The following is a 26776-nucleotide window of genomic DNA, read 5'->3' as shown; positions in this document are numbered from 1 at the left end:
GTCGCCAAACGACGCAGCTCCCACAAAAGTCAGATGTTCCCACAAAAAGATGTACTAATCCCGTCCTCGGGCCGGCCGGGGCGGTGCTCTGTCACAGGCACTCGTACACCCGCGACGTTGCAAAATTTCGCCTCTATGCGGTTTCCTATAAGTAACGAACGAAAACACGATCTGTATAGAAATTTTATGGTGGTACGTCTCTGGTCACCACAAGGCGGTTTCAGTAAACATTTTAAATACTCCAAAATGCTGTCAACATTCTTTACGCTTTGCCGAATATTCATTTTCAAAATCGTCATCCTGCGAAAGATCGTGTGAATTTAAATATTCTATTTTTGGTATTAATTTCTATCTTCATCTACAGTTGCTCATAACTTGGTGCTCTATTGTTAAATTAATTTTTTTAAAATTAAAGATTCATATAATCTTTTTAACAAAACGTGTTCACGATAATTAACAAAACAAATGTGACAACTTTACTAATTTTATTACTCTCGAATCTTGCATCTCTAGTGCAGACTTAGTTTCAAGCAACTTATACTCGTATATGCTTTTCCATATTAGGCCTTTACATCAATAATAATATTATAGATAGATAGTCACTATGCGCAAAAAGTGTCTTATTTAAACCAACCTGCTGTAGAACATAGCAGAAATTCATTCATGACTTAAATCAATACTTTTATCAATAGTTGAGATTTGATCATGAACAATTCCTTGTTCCAAAGTCGTATGAATCAATTTATTTTTAATATTGAAATTAAGCTTTTTTAATAAAGAAGATCTACTTACATGGTTTGCACTTGTAGGCTACCTCGACGTACTTGGGTATTCCAGGGCAGGGGTCACCGCCAAAAGTGATGGGTGAAGTCTGGAACTTGCACATGCGCTTCTTTTGGCAGGCTTCGATGACCGTCTGCAACAAGGCATACTAGGTACCGTCAGTCAGATCAGCTGAACTCATTTTCTTGTAGAAGAGGTTTGTATTTATTATGTTAATGTTGGGTTTAAGATATTAGTGGGCAGAATAAAATATAATCTCAAAAGAGTGAAAATAGTTGTATAAAACTAAAACATTTAATTTTTTACTTCATGGAAAAAAAATTCCTAATAATAATAACAACAAGAAGTTGAATATTCTTAAAATTTGCTCTCTTAAGGTGCAATACCATTGTTACAACCAAAGCTGCCAAAATCAAAAAGTTGAAGTTGAAAACTTCATTTAGCTAAGAAATAGTAAAAGACGACTCCTTGTCTTCTGCTATTCATCATATCCTTTAAATATGAAAGTAGCATTAATTATAATTAAGTTTTAAGCAAAAATGAATACCTCTTCTTTAAACAAAAGCAAAATAAAAATAACTTATTAGTCGCCACAAGTTTCAAGTTATAAAATAAAATAATATTGAAAATCATTGTCAAAAATTTCAGTAATTTTGACAAAAACAGCGAAAGCCTTTATATACTAGCCTGTATGTCTCTTACAAAAGTAAAAGATTATGTAAGGGATGCGCAAGATGATCACCATAATTAATATTAAAAGACATTGATTTTGTCCAGTAAATACATAATCTAATTTTATAAGTTAAACAGGCTTTATTCTATGCAGATAGATAGCTTTCTTGTGCATGTGAGGCAAGCAAGTATTCATCATATATTTGTAAAAATTATTATTTTTGATAAAAAACTAATTTTAAAATTGTTTTTTATTTTGTGCGATTTTGACTTCATTTTTAACTCAGAGTACAGAATTGGTTGCAATTCTGTAAATTTAAATTTCTCTTACTGGTGCATGTGTATTATATTATATAAGAGTTTCGAAAAATATAGAATTTTTTTGTCGATAATTTTAATTTGAAGAATTTGAAACAAATTTTTATAGCATCTTTATTTTACGAACTTCAGTGGGGCCTTAATAGATTTTAGTTTCAATTCTAGAAAGACTCATAATCAGATTGTAAGCTCAGGTTTGCTGACAAAGGTAGGGTTAATAAGAGTGCCATTATGTCTAATAATTCTTGTGGGTTCGTCCAAGATTTGATTAAAGAAGTATGACTCAAAGCACTCATTTAATGGATTGCTTAGAATAAAATAATTTATATTTAGATCACCTATATTAATAACGTGGTCAAATATAGAAAATATATTCTATAGTAATATAAATCAAAATCGGGGTTTGCATTTTGTATATTTAATAAATTAAAAAAGAGGGTTTAAAACATTGCTAATTTAAAACAAAATAAAGAAAAAACGTGAAATCACGCTCTCAAAACTCTTATAAACTTAAAGGTCCATTAAGATTTTGGTGACATATTTCGCACTCAGGGAAAGAAGCCTAAGTTTAAAAACATTACCTGAATGGTCCAAAAATGATACTATCTACTTGAACTAAACTATAGCAATTGAACTAAAATCAGACTAACCACAGTCTAGCTTTCAACTCTTCTGACATTGGTGAATAACCGACATATCTTTAAGAACCGAAAAACTATAGCCTATCAAAAGAAGATGGGTAGCAGACTTGGTTTCTGTTACATTTCTTAAGAAGGCTAAGTTTCACACCCTTTGACCTGACTATCCTACAAAAACGGCACAACAATCTGCACATTGCATGAAATATACATCAGAGAGAGGGACAACTTTAAACTTACACGTTACTAACTTTTCCAGGGTTTGAGCGAACTTGCCAGACAAACTATTTTTACCCTTAAGGTATACGGAATCCTTTAAAATGTATTTCTGGCTATACACTTAATATTATGTTAAGTTACTTTTACCATTATTCTTTTGGATTTGTGTTAGCCTACTTTTTGTGTTTATCGAAAGGTGAAATAACAAACGACAAACGCTCTTTTAATTCTCATGGGGGAAAAGAGAAGAAAAAAAAAGAACGTTAAACATCCATTTATCAAAAGCGATGGATATCTCTGTGCACGTGATATGAGTCCCTGAATAAAGGATAGAAAGAAGCGAAATTAAAAAGGTATCAGGACGATTTAAAAGTACTTATGATCAACACTGATACTGTAGGCATTTAATGTAGCTTTAAGCATCTTACGCAGAATACGTCATATAACAATTTACACAGAACTGCACTAAAAAAAATTATAAAAAGCAAAAATAATAATGGAATAAATCCATGCTAAAATGAAAAACTCGTCTTTCATAGTGTCACATCTATATATACAGTATTTTCATGATTACGAATTTAATTACCATTTTTATGATATAAATATAGTTTGTAAATTAAAAAAATACTGAATGGGTCCCATAGTAAAACATATTATTTCATATATAACCATACTTGCAAATACAACATGAAAGAACCTTTAAAATACGTATTTATTTTGCATACGAGATATCAAAAATACGGTCTCAGTTCGTTAACCTGATGAGAACCTGATGAGAATTCGCCATTACTTCAGTAATCAAAATGACATGCTCAGTATTTTTTAAAATTTAAGTGACGCTACATGCTTTACAATTGTCGACCATTGCCGCTAAATATTCTTGGAAAAATTGGTGAGGAAATAACCGATATATTCAATTTTCTTAACTCTAATTTGTAACATCCTAAAAGGATAAAATATAGAATTTCGCTCCTAATGGTTTTTAAGAAAATATGATCATGATATATCATGAATATATCACAAACATGTGAAATTAAATTCAACAAAATGTATTATAAACTATATTGTAATCTAAAATAAATCGTTCGTACAAGCAGAAACGTTAACTTACTCGTACCTTCTAACTAATAATGACTTTATCTCTAGCGCTCCCTATGGTCACTTTGGTGAATATTTGGGGAAAATTTTATTAACTTTATATGCAACTGAGGAAACCGAACAAAGCATTAGGTTAATCCCTGGAATATGATTATACATATATTCAAATGTTTGAAAACTACTTTAACTTTGTTAACCATAATAAACGAAAAGTTGACAGTCTGGATTATAATGCGTTTATACACATTTTAGTCGGTGTGCTTCGTTTGTCTTGTAGCCAAGTCTTCGGGCTTAATAAAATGAACTTGAAAGTCAGTCAATTTTTAATTAAAAAATATATGGCACATAGTCAGCAATATTATTTTAAATATATCGGGTTGAAAAATAATAATCTTAATAAATAATAACCCGTAATACATAAAATAAAAATAAAAGGGTCATTATAAAATTATAAAATATATTGTTAAAATAAACTAATAAAGAAGAAAATAGCCAAAAAAGCCTACCACTAATGACTATATTTATAAATTGTAATCATTATAAATTTTCACATTATTATTAAATAATAATTCTAATAATGTGAGCTATCTAAAATCCAATTGTTGCTGTTTTGAATTAATATTACTTAACACAACAAATATCTAAAGAAATTTGAATGCAGTTTAAAAATTGTTGCACTAGAATGAATTATGAATAAAATGTTTTTTTTAATTTTAATATTAAAACAGCACCTACATATTTCTGAAGTAAAATATAAGAGAAAGGAACAACCTTTCACATTATCGGCTTGGCAGTGCCGCGAATTTATAGGATGGGGAATTGAAGATATATGAGCAGCTGTCTCCAGTCATCTGATCAGTATTTACTATTTTTATTTTTTACAGAACAATAATAATTTCGGCATTTCTTATTTTGCTATATGACTGCACGTTGAACTGTTGAAGTTTAAAGCTTCATTATTTTTTTTCCGACTTATTATGGCTGTTTTATTATACTTCTCCCGGAAAAGTTCAAATTATTAAATGGTTTTATGGAGGCAATTCGAAAGTATAATGTAGAGATTTGTTTTCAATTACATTTGAAAACAGACCGCTTTCTTGCAAAAAACAATAATTTGAAATTTGGTTTCGAATATTAAGATATGCTTTTGTCTTTAAAATTGTTGTAAATGTGACACTAACATGCAGGAACCTTCTATAGAAAGGATCTAGAAGCAAGAATAACCTATATTGGTTTCGGGAAAATTACCATAAAAGTTTTCAATATTTAGTACTTTGTACTTAGTATCCTTAAAAATTAAATATTTGGGCTGGTTTTTTTGGGCGTGTTTAAATTTTATTTTTATTATTTAAGGTACAGCATTATAAACATTCTAAGATTACGATTCTATGTGGGTTGTACATTGATATATCAAGCCTTCATTAGAAATATCTTAAAAATGCGTGAACTGTGGCCTAACATTTTGCGAAATTTTATTGCAAGTAATACAGTTGCCCCCATAAAAGTCATACGCTCACTAACGTCGGGCCAAAAAACAACAGGAAACAATGTAGCAGGCGAGTAGGAGAGCGCATAAAATGTATGCGTGCCTGTTGCCTATTTCACTTTTAGGCAGCTATTGTAATGATCGAACCTCCAACCTGTATACCTTTATATCAGACATATGGCCCTGAGTTTGAGAGTCCGAGACTTGGCATAGGCATTTGTGACTGTCCGAATTAGTTTTGAGTTAAAAGCTTTGAAAGAAAATATATTAATTATAGTTGCTGACAAAGTGCCTCTATATAAAAAAGATCCTTTCTAATATATATTTACTATCCATTACAAAAGGTCAGAATAGTAATACAAATATGCAAATATTATGTTATACATATTTTTAGCTTACGAATAGAGTAGAATTAACTTTGATTTTAATTAAATATAATTTATTAGTTAAGTTAATTTTAAATTATTATATTACTACTTATAGAAAGGTTTATATAGTACACACATACAGGGTGTTCATTTGAAAACTTCCCACCACGGATTTATCGAAAACCACTGTTTAAAAAAAAATGCCGAAATACGTCAAAAGGTTTGTCAAGGAGGACAACTTTCTAACCTAAAATTACTTCACCCCTTTTCACCCTCTGCCCTCCAGGGTCAACCCCTTAAAAATTTTAAATAGCAAGGGGTATCGAGTAATAGCTTGTTTAAAAGGTCTTTCGAAGTCTTTTGTCTTTTATTTTGACGTTTGATTTTTTTAAATTGGTCGATTCGTTTTCGAGAAAATTAGAAAAATCTTTGTTTATCTTAATTTGTTCAGATAGAAAACAAAAACATGAAAATATCAGTTTTTATTTCAATAAGTGTTCAAAATGTTACCCATTAGGGTTTGCCAAATCTAAAATTCATTTATAATTTAAAACGGAAACTACCAACATAAACAGCAATTCCGAAGATTAGACGTGGAAAAAACTAAATAACATTTTTTTCCGCATTCTTTTCATCAACACAGATATCCTGGGCGAACTGTATTTATTGTTATACCTGCTTAGTTATTTATAGTTGCTAAGGAAAATAAAGAATTTATTTTGCCGTCAGTTACATTAATGACAGTCTTGGAATAGTGAAAATTTATTTGTTGAATTGAAGATTTTACATCCAAAATGGTTTACACACTAGCCGAAAGAGTGGCAATTATTCTAATTTATGGTGCCCAAAATCAATGTGCTCGACAAACTGCCGTCACGTTTAACGCCAGACATCCGGAGAAGATAACTTCGCATAGGTATGTTTTGGACCTTGTTACTAAGTTTACTGAAACTGGATCTGTTGCAAATAAAAAACGTGATCATCGGCGAATTTTGGATGAAGCCGCTCAAGTTGAAGTTTTGGGTCATTGTCAAATGAAACTACAATTGTCAAATGAAAAAAAGATCCAGTGGAATCAAGGATAAAAAATGGAAAATATGCTGCACAAAAAGAATTTCAGTAATACACCCATAAAACTACAATCAATTCTTCTAATAATCATGGACACTATACAAAAATAAATGCAATAAACAAGTATGATAACATCGGAAAGAACGCGTCAGGCCAAAGCATCATTAAATAGACCGAAAGAATTTGTCTTAAAATACGCCCTTTAACTTCAATCAAGAAAAAAAATTGTAATTTTAGCTACTACAGATTTAAAGATCACTTAAACAAAGTTGGTGTCTGGAATATTCTATTTTAGATACAGACAGATATACGAGTATACATACAGGCCGCTGCCTCTATTTAGTTTCTGTAAATGGTCTGCATGCATTAGGAAAGTAAGTTCAGGAAGGTATTTGTGTTCATCAAGCAGGTAGGACTACTGGATTGGTAAGAGATTGACTTATACAGTGGGTCCACATAAATGGCTGTATCACCGGAATCACAACTTCGTAACCAAAATATGATAAATCTATCAGATTAGGAACTTGCATGAACATTATAAAAATACAGAAAATAAAACTCTAAATAATTCTGTAAATAAAAGGCTGAAAAATACCTCTTTCATTAGCTAAACATAAGGTTAGCCTATTGTAAAACTTGTTTCTTATTTCTAGAAAAGTTTAAAATAAAATTGAATTGGCAAACTCAAAAATTCTGTTTCTCAACTCCTTAGGATAACCCCACAACTAAAAGTCATTTGGTGACAAATCGGGAGATATTGGAGGCCATTTAATATTGCCAGTCCCACTAATAAGGTGATTAAGACAAGTATTTGTGAAAAATTCTTCTATTCTAATCGCAGTGTGAGCTGTGAAGCTGTGATTCATTTTGTTAAAAATAGACTGATTCCAGATATTTCTCAGGGAGGAGTTGAACGGCAGGAAGAACTTGGTTTTGTAGCAACTCAAGGTATTTTTCGTCATTTAAAATCCTATCAATGACAAATGACACAATAATATGATCACCCAAAATACCAGCCCAAACATTCTTTTGAGGGTACTGAGTACGGAACTGAAAACTTCTGTGCTCGTTTACCTGAGACCAGTAACAAACAATGGAAGGATTGTGTTTACATTGCATTGTAAATACAATCCTTCCAATCTTCCAAGGAAAGAGAGGACTCGTCTGAAAACAAAATATTTTCTAAGAAATTTTCAGTTTCGATTGCCTCTTCGATCACGGTTTTAAAAAATCCCATTCTTTTTACTGGTCTTCAGAAAACACCTCCTGAGTCTTGGAATATTTAAAATATTTGTATCCATGTTTTTTCCAAATACTCATCACAGTTTTATGGTGTAGACCCAGTTCCTCTTCAACACTTCTGCTCGACCGTGTTGAATCCAAAACTAAAGCACTACAAACAATTTCTTCCCGCCGTTCCTGGACCCTTTCAATAGGTGGTACTTGAGCTTTGATGTGATAATTTCTCCATTCTTGAAGGCAAAAACATGTGTTAAAATTTGACACGACATTTAAAATAGTTTTAGCATAAGGAATCGGTCTATTTTCAAAATGTATTGAGAATAAATTTGTGTATTGTACTGCCGAATTGCCTCCATAAAACCATTTAATCAATTCAACTTCTTCGGAAGGGGTATAAATAGTCATACTGATAAATATTTGAAAAATAGCGCTTTAAGACTCAACAGTGCAGTATGCAATCACACAGCAAAATGTTGTCTGCTGATTGCTCCGTGCCTTAAATAGCAAATCAGATGATCAGAATCCGCCGCGCCGCTTAATACCCAGAAAGTAAGAAAAAAGCGGTGTTGCCAATTATAACATCAATATGTAGTCTTCTATTTACCAACCTATATATTAAGGATAGTCAGTCCGCCGTTTATACATTAAAAGCTGTCGAAAGTCAAGATTACTAGTTTTTTTTTTTTAAATTTACTTCTTGACAAATGAATCAGTAATATAAACATCAAATGCTAAGACTTAACTTGGTTAGTAATTTAAGTGAAAGTTTGACGCGGGATTTCTTAGAATATCCATAGTTTAATATTACTATATCCTATAATAAATATTATTTTTTGCATTTGTTAACCTGGATCTCTTATCTTATTTAGGAATAGGTAGAAATAAGAACTAGTATCTGGGTTAGTAATCATATTATAAATTTATGTTTGCTTTATCGGAGCTAACTAGGTTACTTGATAAGTTTAAATTGTTAGGATAAAAAAAATTAGCACAAAAGAAACCGCAAACTGAAATCAGATTTACTAACTTCTACTATTCTACTATAAACTTACAGGGAGTAAAATAAGTATTATTCAGTAATCAACTACGTCATTTTTTATTAGTTGTGAACTTCTTTAAGGAAGTTCTTTTATAAGATTGCTGTCTGCTTTAACTAGTTTTAATTCCATAAATTAAAATGAATTTATATTGTGTTTGTTTTTTTAAACAAATTTTATGCTATATTTATCTTTCCTGAAAAAACTTTAATAAAAGTGCAAACTCATGTATAATGGGCGTCGGTCGTTTTGCTCTTCCTGAAGTATTTTACGATTATTCATGTAATTTACCCTATAATTTCGAGAATTTAAGCATGATAAATTGCAACCACAAGTTGAAATGTTTCGGTGAATTTAGGTTTCTGCCGCACATCATTAAATTGTTCAAGCTGGATCTCAATTAGTAGTTTAATTAACCTAGTATAGGCAAATTTACTTCATATCGTTTTATTGCATCAGAATAGATCCCAGAATATTAACATCCCAGGTTTTGTTTGATCTCAGTTATACAGAATGCTTCTAAATTAATTTGTATAGTGACTTATAAGGAGTAGTAAAAATATTTGCTTAAAACCACTTACCTTCAAACTGAAATTTTGCAAAAAATTAATGATAATAAGGCCATATCTTCTGACGACTTTTGCAACTTTATAATATTTATACATAGGTTGCTAAAAAAATTAACTCATTACCTCCCGCATAACTTTAGAGATGTTATTGTTAAAAAAATGAAATGACCGGTCTATACAGAATTTAGTCAAATCCTCTAAGCACTTTTCACAATCCATTTATTTCATTAGCATGGTCATATACAAAATACGTATCTGCTATTTCGGCATTAAGATTACAATTTTTTTCATTTCAAAGTTTGAAAAAATTACAAAAAAAAGGATAACAAATGTTGACATCTTTTACAATAAAAGAGTTATTTTATAATAGTTTTGAAAATTGTAGTACTCTAATTGTATAGAATTAATATTCTATATCGACGGAGACACGACAAAGAAAACTGAAATATTTGAAAATGACGGCAGAAAAATATTTTAATCTATTCCTTAGAAGAAGGCCGCTTTACCTCACAGAAAATTCCTGACATTTTGTCTTTTAAAATTGCTTTAGGCATTCTCGGACAAGTTCAAATATCCTTATATTTTAAAAGGAATATAGTATAATATAAAATAACGAGAATATTTGACGCTTCATGGCTAGTATAGTATTCCCATAAAAGAAATAAACTTAAATTTAGTTTATTTTTTTAAACTTTTTATTGTATATTTTAGGTTTAATGTGATGAATTATAAGATTACAAAACATTAGAATACCTAAAATATGGGAGAAGGCAAGAGGGCAAATAAAAGACTTTCTTATTTGCTTAACAATGTTTCGGCAATTTCTTTGATCTCATTAGACTTTTATTACTTAGAGGTCATTGCTCCTTAATTAAAAATCTATGTATCAAAATTGATAAAATAGATACCTAGAAGTTAATACCTAATTAAAAATAAAACATTAAAATTAGCCTAATATTTTCGAAATCAAGTCAAATATTTTCGGTGTATTAAGAAAGGACGCTAATGTATAATGAAAGTTTTTATAACCCAATTATGCCTCTTATTATTTTAATTGATATTCTATTTTTAGAATAAAGAGCCACCATTTTTTAGCACTTTATTAATAAGAACTTGCTACCTGTCATGAATAATTAATATACAGTGTGGTGACTTTAACTGGAATAAATTCAGTTAAAACTAATCAAATTTTATCTCGCAAAATTCCTGAGACCCGTCGATTTTTGTGAATTTTTTTTCACATTTCAAGATAGTTTTTGTATTTTTTCAACCTACACCTTTGAGGTCCAAATTACCTCAAACTTTTTTTTTCAGATGGAAAGCCACTTTTTTTAAACTCTCATTGAAAAGAGCCTTTTTTCCTGATTAAATTGCTCTATTTACTTTTGTGATTATCTGAAGGAGAAATACGAAAAAAAAATCATTAAATTATTAAAAGTCTCGAAATATTTTGTGTTGGTAAATTTTTGGCGTGTTTGTTTATTTTGTTGGTATTGAGACATTTCCTGACATTGTTGTAGTATCACTGTTAAAGTGAATTTCAACCAGTTGTTAAATAAGTTAACTTATATTGAAAAAATGCCTTATTTATCCGAATCCCACAAGATTGAAATCTTAATGATGATTGGTTATGGGGACAGAAGTCGTACTCAGCTAGAGGTTGTCCACTTATTCAGGCAGAAATATCCAGATTTGCCACCTATTAACCAAGGTACAGTTAGTAAAATCGGAAGCAGATTTTGAGAAGGTGGGCACGTGAGGGATGTTTCAAGACAAAGGTCTTCTAAAATCGATGAAAACACCCAATTAAATGTATTGTGAGCGATGGAAGAAAATCCGGTAACTGCAGCCAGAAGAGTAGCTCGCGAAAAGTCTATTCATCATAAATCTGTGCTAAAAATTTCAAAAAGTGCAAACAAACGACCTTATAAAATGCAACCCGTTCAAGAGTTATTGGAAGACGATCCAGATTGCAGAATTCAGTTCTGTGAATTAATGATGAACGCCATTGACGAAAATCGCATATCTTCGGAGTGGATCTTTTTTTCTGATGAGGCTACAATCACCCTAAATGGCCATGTTAATAAGCAGAACTGTCGCTACTGGTCTGACGAGAACCCACACTGGATAAGGGAAACTAATACACAATATCCCCAGAAAACTAATGTGTGGGCTGGCATAATTGGCAGGCAAGTTATAGGGCCCATATTCTTCAATGATACTTTAACTGGGGAAAGATATCTAGAATTTCTTGAACATGAGTTCTAGAAATCTGGACTGGAACACTAGTTCCAGTCTTACGTGCCTTATATCCGAGTCAGTTCGATCCAGATTTGTATGATGAAAGAATCTGGATGCAACAAGATGGTGCTCCCCCACATTATGCCCGTAATGTACGTCAGTATTTAGATGACAATTTTCCAAACAGATGGATTGATAGAAGGGGTGCAATCGAGTGGCCGGCACGTTCTCCCGATCTCACCCCACTTGATTTTTTTCTGTGGGGACATTTGAAAAGTTAAATTTATATGAGCAAACCAGGAAACCTAGACGAACTCAAAGAACGTATTAGGCAAGAGATCCGACAAATATCTCCAGAAGTGTTAGAAAATGTCAGAAACGAATTTTATTATCGTCTTGGGCTTTGCCAACAAGTAAATGGTGCTCATTTTGAGCATCTTATACATTAAACGCAACTTTTAATAATTTAATGGTTTTTATTTTTTTTTTGTATTTCTCCTTTAGATCACAAAAGTAAATAGGATAATTTAATCAAGAAAAAGGGCTCTTTTCAATGAGAGCTTAAAAAAAGTGGCTTTTCATTTGAAAAAAAAAGTTAGGGTTAATTTGGACCCCCCCTGTGGGTGAAAAAATACAAAAACTATCTTGAAATGTGAAAAAAAATAAACAAAAATCGACGGGTCTCAGGAATTTTGCGAGATAAATTTTGATTAGTTTTAACTGAATTTATTCCAGTTAAAGTCACCACGTATAAGAGAAATATTTATATAATAGAAGTATCTCTATTATTTATGTTCATACGCACTTTTTTGGATTCATATTACTTTCTGTAGTCTAAAAAAGCCTTATTGTTGTTATTGTAATGTCTTGGTTTGTTGTGGTAAAGGCAATGTTGCTTTATTTAATACTATTCTTTCGAGCCCTATTGTTACAACACTATTCCATGACCAGTGGGCGGAACCTTCAGATGGCTCGCCTTGACAAACTGGTACTGTCTGTTGAATTTGGCAATGTTCGTGCAGTATTTATGTCTCTAAGTTTTTGTGAGAAGTGGTTATTATCCGTGGACGCAGCAGCATTAGAGTAGTGAAGAATTTGTTGTTCATGACCACCCAACAAACATAAGTGACAATTTGTCTTAAATTCAGCCTGTTAATCTTGAGCTCAGATCTTAGTGATAGTAATAGTATGTAAAGCCCCTATACAAGTATTACACGACGACGTAAAAATCGCCCAAAACCGAATTTTCAATCTGCGACAGAGTGCCTCTTGAGTGAAATGTCTTTTGAGTGAAATGTTATAGTCATTTATATGGTGTAACAAGCGATCAAGATTTATACGAAATAGTGGTTAGTATTATAAAACACAGACTAGAAATGCAAGTAAACAAATCCCACCTCTGTTATGCATATCGCATAAGTAAAAAAGTGCAAGGTTAAGTTCGACCACTGACCGTGAAACTCACTTGCAAATAGTATTAAGTTAAAATCCTCAGTGAAAAAAAAAATGTTGAGATGTTCCGGTATTCTTATTACCAAAATGTTAAGTAGTGTAACCCGGGCACTTTTTAAAATTGCTCCGACCTTAGTGGAGAAAAATCTTGCTAAATTTATTCTCCTACGTATTTGTTAGTGTAAACGGTATTTGAAAAAGTCTCACAAGTGTAAACGATTTAAGTGATTTACCGAAACTCAATTGCGAAAAAATTTAATCACAGTGAGGGTGCTTTTGGTTTCTGTGGAAAATTTAATTTATAAAGCTTGGTCGGTACTACTAGTATGTAAAAACACTAACATTGGGACATAGTATTTTGTTTATATGGTAATTGTTTCTCGTCATCATTGGGTTTTTAAGAGAGAAAAAGGAAAAAATAATGATTTTTTTGAAAAAAATAAAACGCTACAGTAGTAAAAGACATTTTATTAACTTAAACTTTGGTACGTCAGATGGTTGCTTCAGAGTGCCACACATTATTTTAAATGGCAAACAATTTTCCATCTTACTTCGACAAAAAAAATTATGCTAGTGGAAGCGATTTATCCCCAAAGTCACAGAGTTAGCTAATATTTCAACAGGTTCTGTACAGAAAATTTTGTGAAAAAAATAAGTTTTTTTCTCTACAAAATTCAAATCCTTCAACCATTAGGAGAAGACGATTTTAATAGGAGAAGTTGTAATGATTATTCCTATTTACTAAAGAACATCTGCTTCAGTCACGAGTCAACTGGCATAACTCTAGATACTGGGATAATAAAAATTCACAGCCTTTTCGAGAGGATTATACTCAGTATCCTGGAAAAATTAATATAAGGGCAGAAACGAAATCATCGGGCCATTTTTTTTAGAAGAATTTTAACTGCACTAATTTAATTAGACCTCCTTGAAAATATAATATATCTTTCAATGGTCCAATCTTTGGAAAACCAAGTGGATGAAAATGGTGTTGTGATCTAAATGAAAATAATTTCTATTTCCAATAAGCTAGAGCTCCCCTATACTACGATTTGGCAGTGGCTTAATAAACATTTTCTAGAGATGTAAACAAACGTGGTGCAATTAAATGGCCCGCACGGTCGCCAGATTTAACACCACTAGGTTGTTTTCTTTGGAGGTATTTGAGAAGCAAAGTTTAAAAATTTCTCCTGAAAATGTTAATCATTTTCAATTAGCGGATAAACAAACACTTGCCAATTTTCGCAAGGAATTCCAAAACAGTTTTTGTTATTTTCTAATAATGATTAAATTGTTTATTTTTTAAACACCTTTTTATACCCTTACTGTTTATAAGTCTATAAACTTACCTGTTTTATAATAGTGAGGACTATTACAAATAAATTTAATATTTATCATAGGATAAATTAGAACGTTAAGTTCATATTTTATTGGTTAGATATTTGGTTAAAATGAAATATAAAATGCTTAGAGTTAATGTGAAAAATAATCAAATTTCTCGTTTTTTTCAAGTCCACATTCTTTTTCAAATAGTTTTTATTTTTTTCTTAGTTTACTAGGCATAAACATTAGCTTGTAGGGTTCACATTTCGTTTAGCTGAAATCTACTATTAATATAAATATGCTAAAAACACTGCGGAAATGCATCATTTTCTTCATAAATCCTTTGGTTAAGTTGGGTTTTATATAATATTTATTTTCACTCAAATTCAACCCAACCCAACTTAAAGTGAGTTCATTATGTCTCCCACCCAACCTAACTAAACCAAACCAATCCAACCCAACTGAATACTGAACCAATTTTCGTTTAGCTGAAATCAATTATTAGCCAAAAAAATTATTAAAAACATTCAGTTATTCTAAAGTATAAAAATTGTATATGATCGATGCACTTCCGCAGAAAAATTTTGGTAGTTTTTGTTAAAGGGACACTTCTAAATACTAAATAAACCAAAATTTCTTACATAACTGATTACAGCTAAATGAAAGTTGAGCCGCTTTTAGAAATTTGCTTCAAGAATATATTGCAGATTCTTAAACGTTTTCCAATATAATTATTTCTCTTACGAGCGATTTGCAAACAGCAATGGGCAAATTTTTTAAATTCAAAAAACACTTTTAGGAATTTCTCCCAAGAGTTGATTTTATATACGTAGAAAATGTGTTTCCCGTATTCGATTAAACTAAATGTGCATTTTATACATTAAATTAATAATATTCATTAGATAAAAACATGATAAATTATTAAATAGTTATCGAAGATTGAGTTACTCCTTTCTGAAAATTTATAGCGACACACGCACTAAAAGATTATTATTGAAACACTGCTGAAATGGTAAATTTAAGTTATAAGTTATAAAACCAGATATTCAAAAAACCCAGTTATTCTTGTGGAGGTCGTAATTGTGAAGAGTAAGAACTTTTAAGATCATCTTTTTAATTTCTATAATTACAATCCTATTAAACAATAATTTTAATTATTTTTCAAATATACTTACTATATTTGAAAATATACTTTTTTCTATATAGGTCTAGTACCTCAAATTCATCAAATTATCAAAATTAATACTTGATCATACCACAACAATATTTTGTATAACACAAAATAATTTTTAGGTTTTTTTTTATTCAAAAAAATATTTATGTTACACATCATTTAGCGTCTATAGCAGGTTAAAATATTAGCGAGCAAAATGCGATGAGAGAAAGCTTTATATTTGAATATTAACAAAAAAACACAAAACATTTTGACCACGTTAATATTAAAATTCCATGGTCTGCCTAACTGAAGTTTTATTTATTTTGTTTTACGTAAATTTTTAATCAGATTTAGTGCATTTATGAACAAAGCTTGACCAAAAATGTCATGCACTCAAACATATTATAATGTTTCGGAAACAGGAGATTTAAAAAAATAGATAATTGACTAATGCGAAGAGCATTTTACTATTATCAAATGGTATTTGATCTGCTTTTGATTTTTTAAGAACTTAAATTTTCGGATCGTAAGGGAAAAACCAAAAAAAGGAAATGATTAGTTTCCTTATGAACCTCCTGTACCTTTGGCTTTTTTAATAATTCCTGGATTTGTATTTTGTTAATCGATTTTTTATATTAAAAGAAGTGTGAATTACTCTACTATGTATAAATACACAAGTAAAATACAAAAATATGGATAATCACTATTTAAGAAACATAGAGATGATTTATTTCTATTTTGGGAAAAAAGGAAAAAAAAATCTTTGCAAACCACTGAACACGGCAGGCAAAATGTTTTTTCTTCTATATCTGGCTGAAATTTTATTTCATTCGTTTAGGGAATAGGCCAGAATCGAATGGCTAAAAACGTAATCTTACTTGACCTTCTTCTCCTTGTATGTCCTATATTCGCCTCGATTCATTCAAAATTACTTGTGCAAGCAAATACGGAAATAAGATTTTTCCTGTATATAAAATAACTTCTGGGTGACTGCGTGTCATTTCAATTCTTCTATTTATTAGCTATAAAAAGCTCTAAAATAAAAAAAAACTGGTTTTATCAAAACAGCCTAAAAATCAGTTTAATTGTTTATTACTACTCTATGTAATAAAGCTATAATATCTTTTATAAAACACGATTTTAATTGCTACATTGAGACACATTCTTTGAGCGCTTATCAAAGGGATAAAATGAAAGAGATTAATTTAACAAAGGCCTTACTGTTGGCAGTTTTACTGATGAGAGATTTGGAAACTGCAAAATATTAAAATAAAGCATTCAAAATTGTTGCGCTCTAGAAATAAATGTTTTGATTCAAAATGAAAAATATAATTAAAAATCTCAAGATCTTTGTAATATATTGACCATAAAAGTTGAAATAAACATATCGGTGCAAGCCTAATTAATTGATAACGATTAATTATTTTTTTACGTTCGTATAATTACCTTAAATCAAGATTTTACAAAGAAGGTTATCGATTTTTAGCAAATCTGCTAAATAAAAGAAAAAAATTCTAGTTAGTTATCACGGATGATAACTAGTTATAACTTAAGTTTTGCAAACTCTATTTTGAGGCAAATATAAAAAATGAGCAGAGAAACATGTCCGACTTGTGCCTGCAAAAGTTAAAAAAACAGGCTGATATTGTATATAAATAAGCATCAGGAGCAACAATCATACAAACTGAAAGTAAGATTGACAGTCTTCAATGCGGACGCTTATTTGCGGACGATAGCACACTTATTTCCACATTTAAGTCCGCCAAACCAACGACAGCCGCAAGTTCTCAGAATCTTAGGCAGCAACAAGTAGCTTCAACCAACAACGATATTAAAGCAATCTTGGAGTGGGGCGGTAACAATCTGGTCAATTTTAACGCTGAAAAAACGCAGGCTGCAGTATTTACGATGAAGACTAACCTTAGTGGCCCGGAGCTGGTTATGACAGGGAAAACATTGCCAATGAAATCATCTTTACATCTTCTAGGAGTCGAGGTCACGTTACCAACAGTATGTCCTGGCATGACCACGTTGCCGAGGTCGCCAGGGCGGCTTCCAAAAAACTCGGAGTGCTTTTCAAAACGAAAAAAGTGTATACACCAGAACAGCTGCTGACTCTTTATAAGGCTCAAATACGCCCTTCCCTCGAGTATTGCTCGCATGCCTGGAGCTCTGCACCCAAGCATAGTTTAAACCTGCTGGATTCTATACAGAAGAGAGCTATTCGTCTTATCGACAAACCAGAACTGACAAAGAGTCTGGATAGTCTGGAGCACAGGAGAAAGGTGGCTGATCTCTGTTTATTCTACCGTTATTATCACGGTAAGTGCTCCTCTGAGCTGGCAGGCCCGATTCCACCTAGGGCTGTTCCGGCAAGAAGGACGCGTCTAGCAGTTGCGGCTCATCAACATCGAGTCCACCTGCCTACCCCAAGGACGTCGCTGTATCGGGACTTGTGTTTACCATAAAAAAAATGCACATTTAAAAAAAAAAAAATACTGGTCATCATTGCGACAAATAAAACATGAAGAACCAGTATATAAATTCTGGCCTAATATTAGCTAACCATATTCTAACTCTGTTAGGTGCTGAAATATCTAGGCATTAGATGCAAAAGAAAATGCTTCATAATTTCATATTTATGCTGAATGTTGAAGCTAGGAGGGAATGTGTTGTTTTGTATCTAACGCACATAACACATCAATCAATCGATTTACTTGCCAGTTTTTTTATCGATTCTCTACCTTTTCGATTTTCAATTTGAGCCAAGCTCCAGTTAGTAGACAGGAAGGTAGGAAAAATGCTATCATTCTAGCTCTTTTTAACTTATGATTTAAATTTGCTAAAACAGCAATTTCCGTACATCAAATTCCGCAATCCTAAAAGTATAGAAGTCGTTTCGCCAACCTAGAAATTCAATAAAGTTCTAGTGATCTGATCTCTTTAAGTGATGGGAAAGATTCTCCTTCTGATTGATAAGACGGCAAAGAAAGTTGATTTGAGCCTATTTTATTAAAAAGCCTGTAAAATTGTTTGTTGATTGCGAAGTCTACTGAAATTTACATTTATCTCGCACAGAAAATGTTGACTGCTTTAACTGGTTCAAGAAACGTTATAAATTAATAACAATTGATTAGTCCTAATTATCTGTTTCGGTATCAAGGTGAGAAAAGGAAGACCTGATTTATAAAAGTCCGAGTTCTATTGCTTCACCAAGATAATACGCCAACCCATAATGCCTTGATCTTCTAAAGCGTTGTTCTAGTGATGCAAAATCCGCTTCTTGCCTTCTGAGAAATTTTTCCATTTTCCAAGAGCAAGATTTGAAAACTTTGAAGCTGTTAAAGGAAAGGCAGCTCAACCAGGTGACAAAAGAGAATATACTTACAACATTATAAGGTCAGTTTGATTTTTTTCGTATTTATAAAAACGACCAATTTAATAACATTGGAAAAAATTGTAGTAAAAATTGCTTTGCATTGTTACTGTAACATGATACTTCGTAATGGTAGACTATTGTTTCTTACTTAGCAACTTTATTCGTTTTAGATGGTCAAACTCAAATCCCAAAACATTGATTTTCGAAACTAACTATTCCTAAAGTTTCAATGCAATGCAGGAGCTTACAGTTGTAACTGCTTAGAAGTCACGAACAAACATTTGGTTAGCGAAAGTTTCCAACCTACATAAACGAATCTTATGTAGTTTTGTGCCAAAGGTAAATTTGAAATGAATTAAGTACTATATTATATGTATATTAAATATTTTTTTTAATTTTTTTAAATCATGAGAATTTTATAAACGAACAAAAACAGACTCGATTGTTAATAATTATGAATTTAGCTTTAAATTGTAATATTATGAATCTGAAGCCGTTACATTCATCACTAAATCGCTTTAGCATTTATTGATTTTTATTTAAGGCAAATGGTAATTAATATATATTTTTTTAAGTTTACTTAAAAGTTGATTTTAAAATACTTACCTGTAACAAATTCGAAAAAGCACATATTTGAAAATATAATTTTCTAAACCGTTATTTAGGCTCCTATTTTTTCAACACAAGCAGCATTTTTTAATTAAAATTTCCATTTTATTCTTCAAATTACACAACTTTTTTCTTTATTTTAACTAGTATTTTGTGAAGTATTTTAACGAGTTTTCTGTCAATAAAAAAGAATGTACGGTCGGATATGTAACCATAAAATTAATAATAGAACCAACCTTTTTTTTTTAATTTTGTTGTCTAGGAGACAAAAACTTGTTATCTTATTATATTTTTTATTTAAATCAAAAGCAATTCCACATCTTTAAGTTATTTTATAGTTTGTATTTTTATTCACAATTATTTCATTGTTAATTATTATATTGGAAAAAGAAATAGTCTGACTTCTTTTTAAGAATTATATTTTATATATCTCTTGTTCATTTAAAAATTCAAAAATATTCGAAGAACTTCATGTAAAACTTTGTTAAAAGTAGTTTAACTTTAATTATCACTTTTTGTTTTAACATTTAACATAAAAACATTAAACGCTTCGGGTAGCGCAAATATGGCAACGCTCCCTAATATTACATGGCCTAGTTGTAAAGTGGCTAAACGCTTGTATTTCTCGCTGGTAGAATATTTGGGGACGTTTGAACAAAATTTAAATGGCGACAATTATGCGACGAGTTTCTTTATTCCCTAGGCAGAAATTATCCCAACTAAAATGGCCGGCTTGCTGTTTTAGAATGCGTATGCTATATTTTTAACTCTAAACTGGACCTGCCCTAACAATAACGATAAAAATGTTGGTTTTGTTAAAATAGTAGTATAAATTGAAATGAATTTGTTTTTAAATCAGTTTAACAATTATCTGTTTTACAATTAATTAAGTAATGCAAAACTTAACATTATAACATTATAAAGCATTAAAAAGAATTAAGTACTCCGTTACTCGCCATAATTAACAGAAAGCAAGCCCTCGTCGCTAAGATTATCCTATTTCTCCTCTGCTAAAAATTAAGATATTAAAAATGTATCTCCTTTTCTGAGCATACCTGTGGCCTAACACAAAAGCCATGTCTTCTGCCACAACTGAGGCACATCAGACTTACACCACATTAAATAGATGCAGGTATCAGTCGGGTCTACCGTGCAACTACTCCAGTCACACCTACTATAATGTCTTTGTCTTGAAAGTGGAACTAGACTACCTTAGCCTTTAAATGAACCGAGAGATCTTTGGCCTATTTACCCTTACCGCTTATTATCCAATTCCTCATTTCCAAGAATTGTTCAAGGCATGTGGGTTGAAGAACCGATCCGAGCCTTGTAAGCTCATTCAATTTCTTGTGTTTCTCTAGCCACTGTCTTTTGGCATCCAGCATATTCGTCCGAATTACTCCTCTACCTCCTTTGAATATCTTCTTGTAACATGACAAAAGAAATGTAATTGAATAAATATTTTCATGAAATTGTAAAAGTCACTTAGCTTTATTTTGCATGACATGCCTAAGATTGCACTGACTTTACTCTTAAAAATATCTTCAACCAATGCCACTCTGCTTAAGTATGTAAAGACTCTAGAAAGCTGTTATTGATTTATGATTAATTCACGTTTATTGGTATACTATACTTTGGTTACCAAACAGATGGAGTGGTCACGTGATCGTTCTGCGCCGGAGGTGTAGCCTAGAGCCTCGATAGGGTTCATGACTTAGGGTTTTATTTAATTTTATTAGTCGAGCGGCTTTAGATCGTTTTGGTTGAATTTTCTGCTATTCGAATATTTGAATCTTCGCAATATTGAAAAGTTGAGATTGTGTTTATTTTTTTGTTAATTTGTTTGTTAATAAATAATGGCTGACGCGCCACGTACACCCCCATTGTCACCCCCCAAGAAAAGAGTACGAAAACATTTGACCATTGCTCAAAAGGTAGGTGATTATGAACATATATAAAACATGTGATAACGAGCATCCAGCATACAACAAAGTGCAAAAAGTCCAGTTTACAGCAGAAGCAGCAGGTAATAAATATTTTTAATATACAGTGTGTCCCAGGATGAGCGAATTTATACGTGAAAATGACAAAAAATGTTGTGGTTAAAATTTGACCGTTTGGCATCCAGCCCTGCTTGATTAAAAGATAAAATTTAGCATATTATTATTTTTTTAAAATCAAGCTTGCCTTGATACGACCATTTTTTAAATTTTATAAGTAGGTAAAGTGGAGGGTAAAGTAGTAATTCTAGGCAAGATACAAAAAAAGTTTATAAGAAAAGATTGTTTAGAATGCAAAATTATGCCCGAATACGGCATTTCATAGCCATAGACCTACTTTGATTTTTACGTTTTGTGTACCAATGAATTTTTTTATTCATATTTAATTATTAGAGATTGGAATTTGTAAAAATCAAAGTAGGCCTATGGTTATGAAATTCGTTATTCGGGCATAATTTTGCATTCTTTTCGGTAAACCCCAATATATTAACATAACTTTGCATAACAAAATACTTAAAAGGGATTATTATATCATTACTTGGCACAACCTCAAAATCGGCTTGGACCCATTTTACAGGCGACCGTATTATATTTTAAAAAAAGTTGCTTACAAAGCAAAGCTGTACGGTAAAATAATTTAAAATAAGTAGGCATAATTCACCGGAGTAATGTTAGCAACGGAATACCAGCAACGGCGGTTGCCGGGTGGTCACGAGTCACGCGCGATGTCGAAGCGGCGCTTATGAAAATTGATAGTTTATTTAACACATGCAAAACTTTAGATGCATTAAAACTTCCATTAGATGCATTTTCTCAACGCAAAAAATTCCTCTTTACTAATTTTATTATGTCGGCACAATTAAAAAAATTATGAAAAATTTTATCGGAAAAAAATTATTTTAAACTCGATATAAGTCGTTTAAAAAGCAAAAAAAACACCGTTGGTATGGTAGCAATTTGAGGATTTTTTTAGGGATGACAACTCAATATCTCTACTAACTTACTGGATATACCGTTTGAGAAAGTCAAACAATTTTAAAAAACTACTTTTTCTAAACTAATTTTTTTACTATGATAAAAGAAGAGTCCAAATTCGGTATATTCGACATTTGAAGGGTAAAAAAACACCGTTGCTACAGGTAAAAAATTAAGATTTTTTTATGAATGATAATACGGTATCTGTAGATACTTACTATGTATGTCTTTTCAAAAAGCCGACGTACTTTAAAAAACTAGAATTTTTTTAGTTTGATAAAAAAATAGACCAAATTCGGTATATTCGACATTTGAAGGGTAAAAAAACACCGTTGCTAGGGGTAAAAAATTAAGATTTTTTCATGAATGATAATACGGTATCTGTAGATACTTACTATGTATGTCTTTTCAAAAAGCCGACGTATTTTAAAAAACTAGAATTTTTTTAGTTTGATAAAAAAATAGACCAAATTCGGTATATTCGACATTTGAAGGGTAAAAAAACACCGTTGCTAGGGGTAAAAAATTAAGATTTTTTTAAGAATGATAATACGGTATCTGTAGATACTTACTATGCATGTCTTTTCGAAAAGCCGACGTATTTTAAAAAACTAGAATTTTTTTAGTTTGATAAAAAAATAGACCAAATTCGGTATATTCGACATTTGAAGGGTAAAAAAACACCGTTGCTAGGGGTAAAAAATTAAGATTTTTTTAAGAATGATAATACGGTATCTGTAGATACTTACTATGTATGTCTTTTCGAAAAGCCGACGTATTTTAAAAAACTAGAATTTTTTTAGTTTGATAAAAAAATAGACCAAATTCGGTATATTCGACATTTGAAGGGTAAAAAAACACCGTTGCTAGAAGTAAAAAATTAATATTTTTTTATGAATGATAATACGGTATCTGTAGATACTTACTATGTATGTCTTTTCGAAAAGCCGACGTATTTTAAAAAACTAGAATTTTTTTAGTTTGATAAAAGAATAGACCAAATTCGGTATATTCGACATTTGAAGGGTAAAAAAACACCGTTGCTAGGGGTAAAAAATTAAGATTTTTTTAAGAATGATAATACGGTATCTGTAGATACTTACTATGTATGTCTTTTCGAAAAGCCGACGTATTTTAAAAAACTAGAATTTTTTTAGTTTCATAAAAAAATAGACCAAATTCGGTATATTCGACATTTGAAGGGTAAAAAAACACCGTTGCTAGGGGTAAAAAATTAAGATTTTTTTAAGAATGATAATACGGTATCTGAAGATACTTACTATGTATGTCTTTTCGAAAAGCCGACGTATTTTAAAAAACTAGAATTTTTTTAGTTTGATAAAAGAATAGACCAAATTCGGTATATTCGACATTTGAAGGGTAAAAAAACACCGTTGCTACGGGTAAAAAATTAGGATTTTTTTAAGAATGATAATACGGTATCTGAAGATACTTACTATGTATGTCTTTTCGAAAAGCCGACGTATTTTAAAAAACTAGAATTTTTTTAGTTTGATAAAAAAATAGACCAAATTCGGTATATTCGACATTTGAAGGGTAAAAAAACACCGTTGCTAGGGGTAAAAAATTAAGATTTTTTTAAGAATGATAATACGGTATCTGAAGATACTTACTATGTATGTCTTTTCGAAAAGCCGACGTATTTTAAAAAACTAGAATTTTTTTAGTATGACAAAAGAATAGACCAAATTGGTATTTTCGACAATTGAAGAATTCATGTGTGTATTTGAGAACTGTTTAAGGCTTAGTATTTTTCTACTTCCTGATACCTTATAGTATAAATCTTTCCTTCGAACTCACTTGCACCATTTTTCATCCGGTATTTCAATTGTTCTTTTATTTACAGCGCAAGATTTTGTATTTATTTCTAACATTATAGTCTTATGGCAGGACAATACATATTCTCTAACATTTCTACAGAATCCACTACGGGTTTTTTTTGAAGTTCTTTATGCAAGAGATAATTTTTTATATAGTTGAAATAATTTTTTCCTCTTGCATTGCTGGAACGACCTCTAGTAGGAACAGATAACCAAAGAGGTAGGTAAGAAAAGTAATGTTAAATAATATACGATAACAATGTCGGATTAAAAAAATTATTTAATTTACTAACACCGCCATTGCACATTTGTAAATTAACCATTTCTCGGATTAAAATAAAATATTTAAAAAAATTCAAAATAAAATAAGGATTTTTAAAAAAATTTTTAGTTTTTTGTTTGCTTTGTTTCTTGTGATTCTGTTAAATTTTTTTCCAAATCAGTATTTTAAAACAATAGGTGCTTCCATTAAAAAAAATAAATTCCAACAGCTTTTGTTCAGCAAAGGTAAGAGTAAGAATATCAAATTTAGAATCTAATAATATTACAAAATACCCAAACCAATGCACGAAATCTTTAATATTTGCAACATTAAAAGCAGCCGCAACAGTTTTCCATAACAAAACTTAAATATTATACTAAAATGTTCATTAAATATAATTAAGAACATTTTCATAATGTGCACAACAAATCTGAATAGGAGTAACTGGACTATTGACATGTTTATTATATAAGGTGTCTCACGACGAATAGACGCGATCAATATTTCGGAAACTAATTATTTAAAAATTTTGAAAATTTGGCAACAGGGCACAGTCGATGAAGGCCTAATTTGGCCTGATGTTAAAAGCCGTATAGATACACGGCTCAAGGATTGTTGATTAGTTGATCATGACGGTTGTCATAGTAACCGCTGGAAGCGGCAGTAAGACAATGGATTATAATTATGCATTAAATGTATAAGTAATTAAAAAGTGTACATTTCTGTTATAATTCATTATCTTACTGTTGCTTGTAGCGGTTACTATGACAACCGTCATGGTCAACGAATCAACAATCCTTAAGCCGTGTACTACTATTATACGGCTTTTAACATTAGGCCAAATTTAAACTGCCAATACTTCAAAAACTATCAATTTTCGGACTAGATAACCTTATATAAAGTTAACCTTATTTTTAATTATCTTTATGAAAAAATTATAAAAATAAGGGATTTTCATTTAAAAAAGTTGACTTTTAATGATTTTTTCATTTCAATTTTTAATGCTAGTTTTTGACCCCCCTATACCTTTTTTTAAGCCAAATATTAAAATAGTCTTTTAAAGTGGTTCTTGCTAAAAAATATACAGGGTATTCCATTAAAAATAACGAAGTTGACACCTACTTCCGGTATAACCGGAAACGTCACAACTGTCAAAATATTTTCGTTGTGTGGCCCCCATCGACTATGCGATGTTGCCAAATTTTCAAAATTTTTGAAAAATTAGTCTCCGAGACATCGATCGCGTCTATTCGTCGTGAGACACCCTGTATAATAAACATGTCAATAGTCCAGTTACTCCTATTCAGATTTGTTGTGCACATTATGAAAATTTTCTTAATTATATTTAATAAACATTTTAGTATAATATTTAAGTTTTGTTAGGGAAAACTGTTGCGGCTGCTTTTAATGTTGCAAATATTAAAGATTTCGTGCTTTGGTTTGGGTATTTTGTAATATTATTAGATTCTAAATTTGATATGCTTACTCTGACCCTATAATTAAACCAAAAATCATTAATATATTGTAATAAACTTATTTTGTTAAATAATAAAAATACTGCATGAGTTTCTGCTAAAGAAAAATCAGTTAAAACCGTATAAAAAATTGGCCATTTTCCGCTATATTTATCAAAAAAAAATGTAAATTTATTGAGCCAGTTTGAATTGTTACATAATCTCGCTGGGATCAAATCATTTTAAAAACTGGAGATACGCATTCATTTCCCTCTTTAGCGAACCCTACTCTTACTCCTACCATATAATACAAAATTCTGTTTTCAAAAAAAATCGCTTTGCTATCTGAAACATGATGTTGGACAATACTACCAGTGAGAGGATATTAAGAAGTCATTTTGTTTTTTGCTGAAAATATATACAGTAAGATGTTTGCCAGTAAACTGAATATACTCCAGATGATGGTACCCATAAAATATCAAAGCGATTATCAGAATTGCGATCAAGTTGTGATAAAAATTCCGCCGTAATATTTTTATAGACCCCATCACTTTTATTTACCTGCAAATTTCTTGTCAAATTG

General features: G+C 31.0%; 1 protein-coding gene across 1 annotated transcript in view; it reads right to left on the bottom strand.

Annotated features, from left to right (window-relative positions):
• The window catches only part of LOC126749218 (uncharacterized), a 504530-nt gene that overhangs the window by 145503 nt on the left and 332251 nt on the right, over window positions 1-26776 (bottom strand). Inside the window, exon 4 of the mRNA XM_050458903.1 lies at window positions 793-931. Within this exon, the coding sequence (XP_050314860.1) occupies window positions 793-931 (139 nt within the window). The remainder of the gene's footprint in view (window positions 1-792; window positions 932-26776) is intronic.

Source organism: Anthonomus grandis, chromosome 22 (assembly GCF_022605725.1).
Source record: "Anthonomus grandis grandis chromosome 22, icAntGran1.3, whole genome shotgun sequence".
Classification (NCBI taxonomy): Eukaryota; Metazoa; Arthropoda; class Insecta; order Coleoptera; family Curculionidae; genus Anthonomus; species Anthonomus grandis.
The sequence above is the reverse complement of the archived record's forward strand: the minus strand, read 5'-3'. Positions and strand labels throughout refer to the sequence as shown.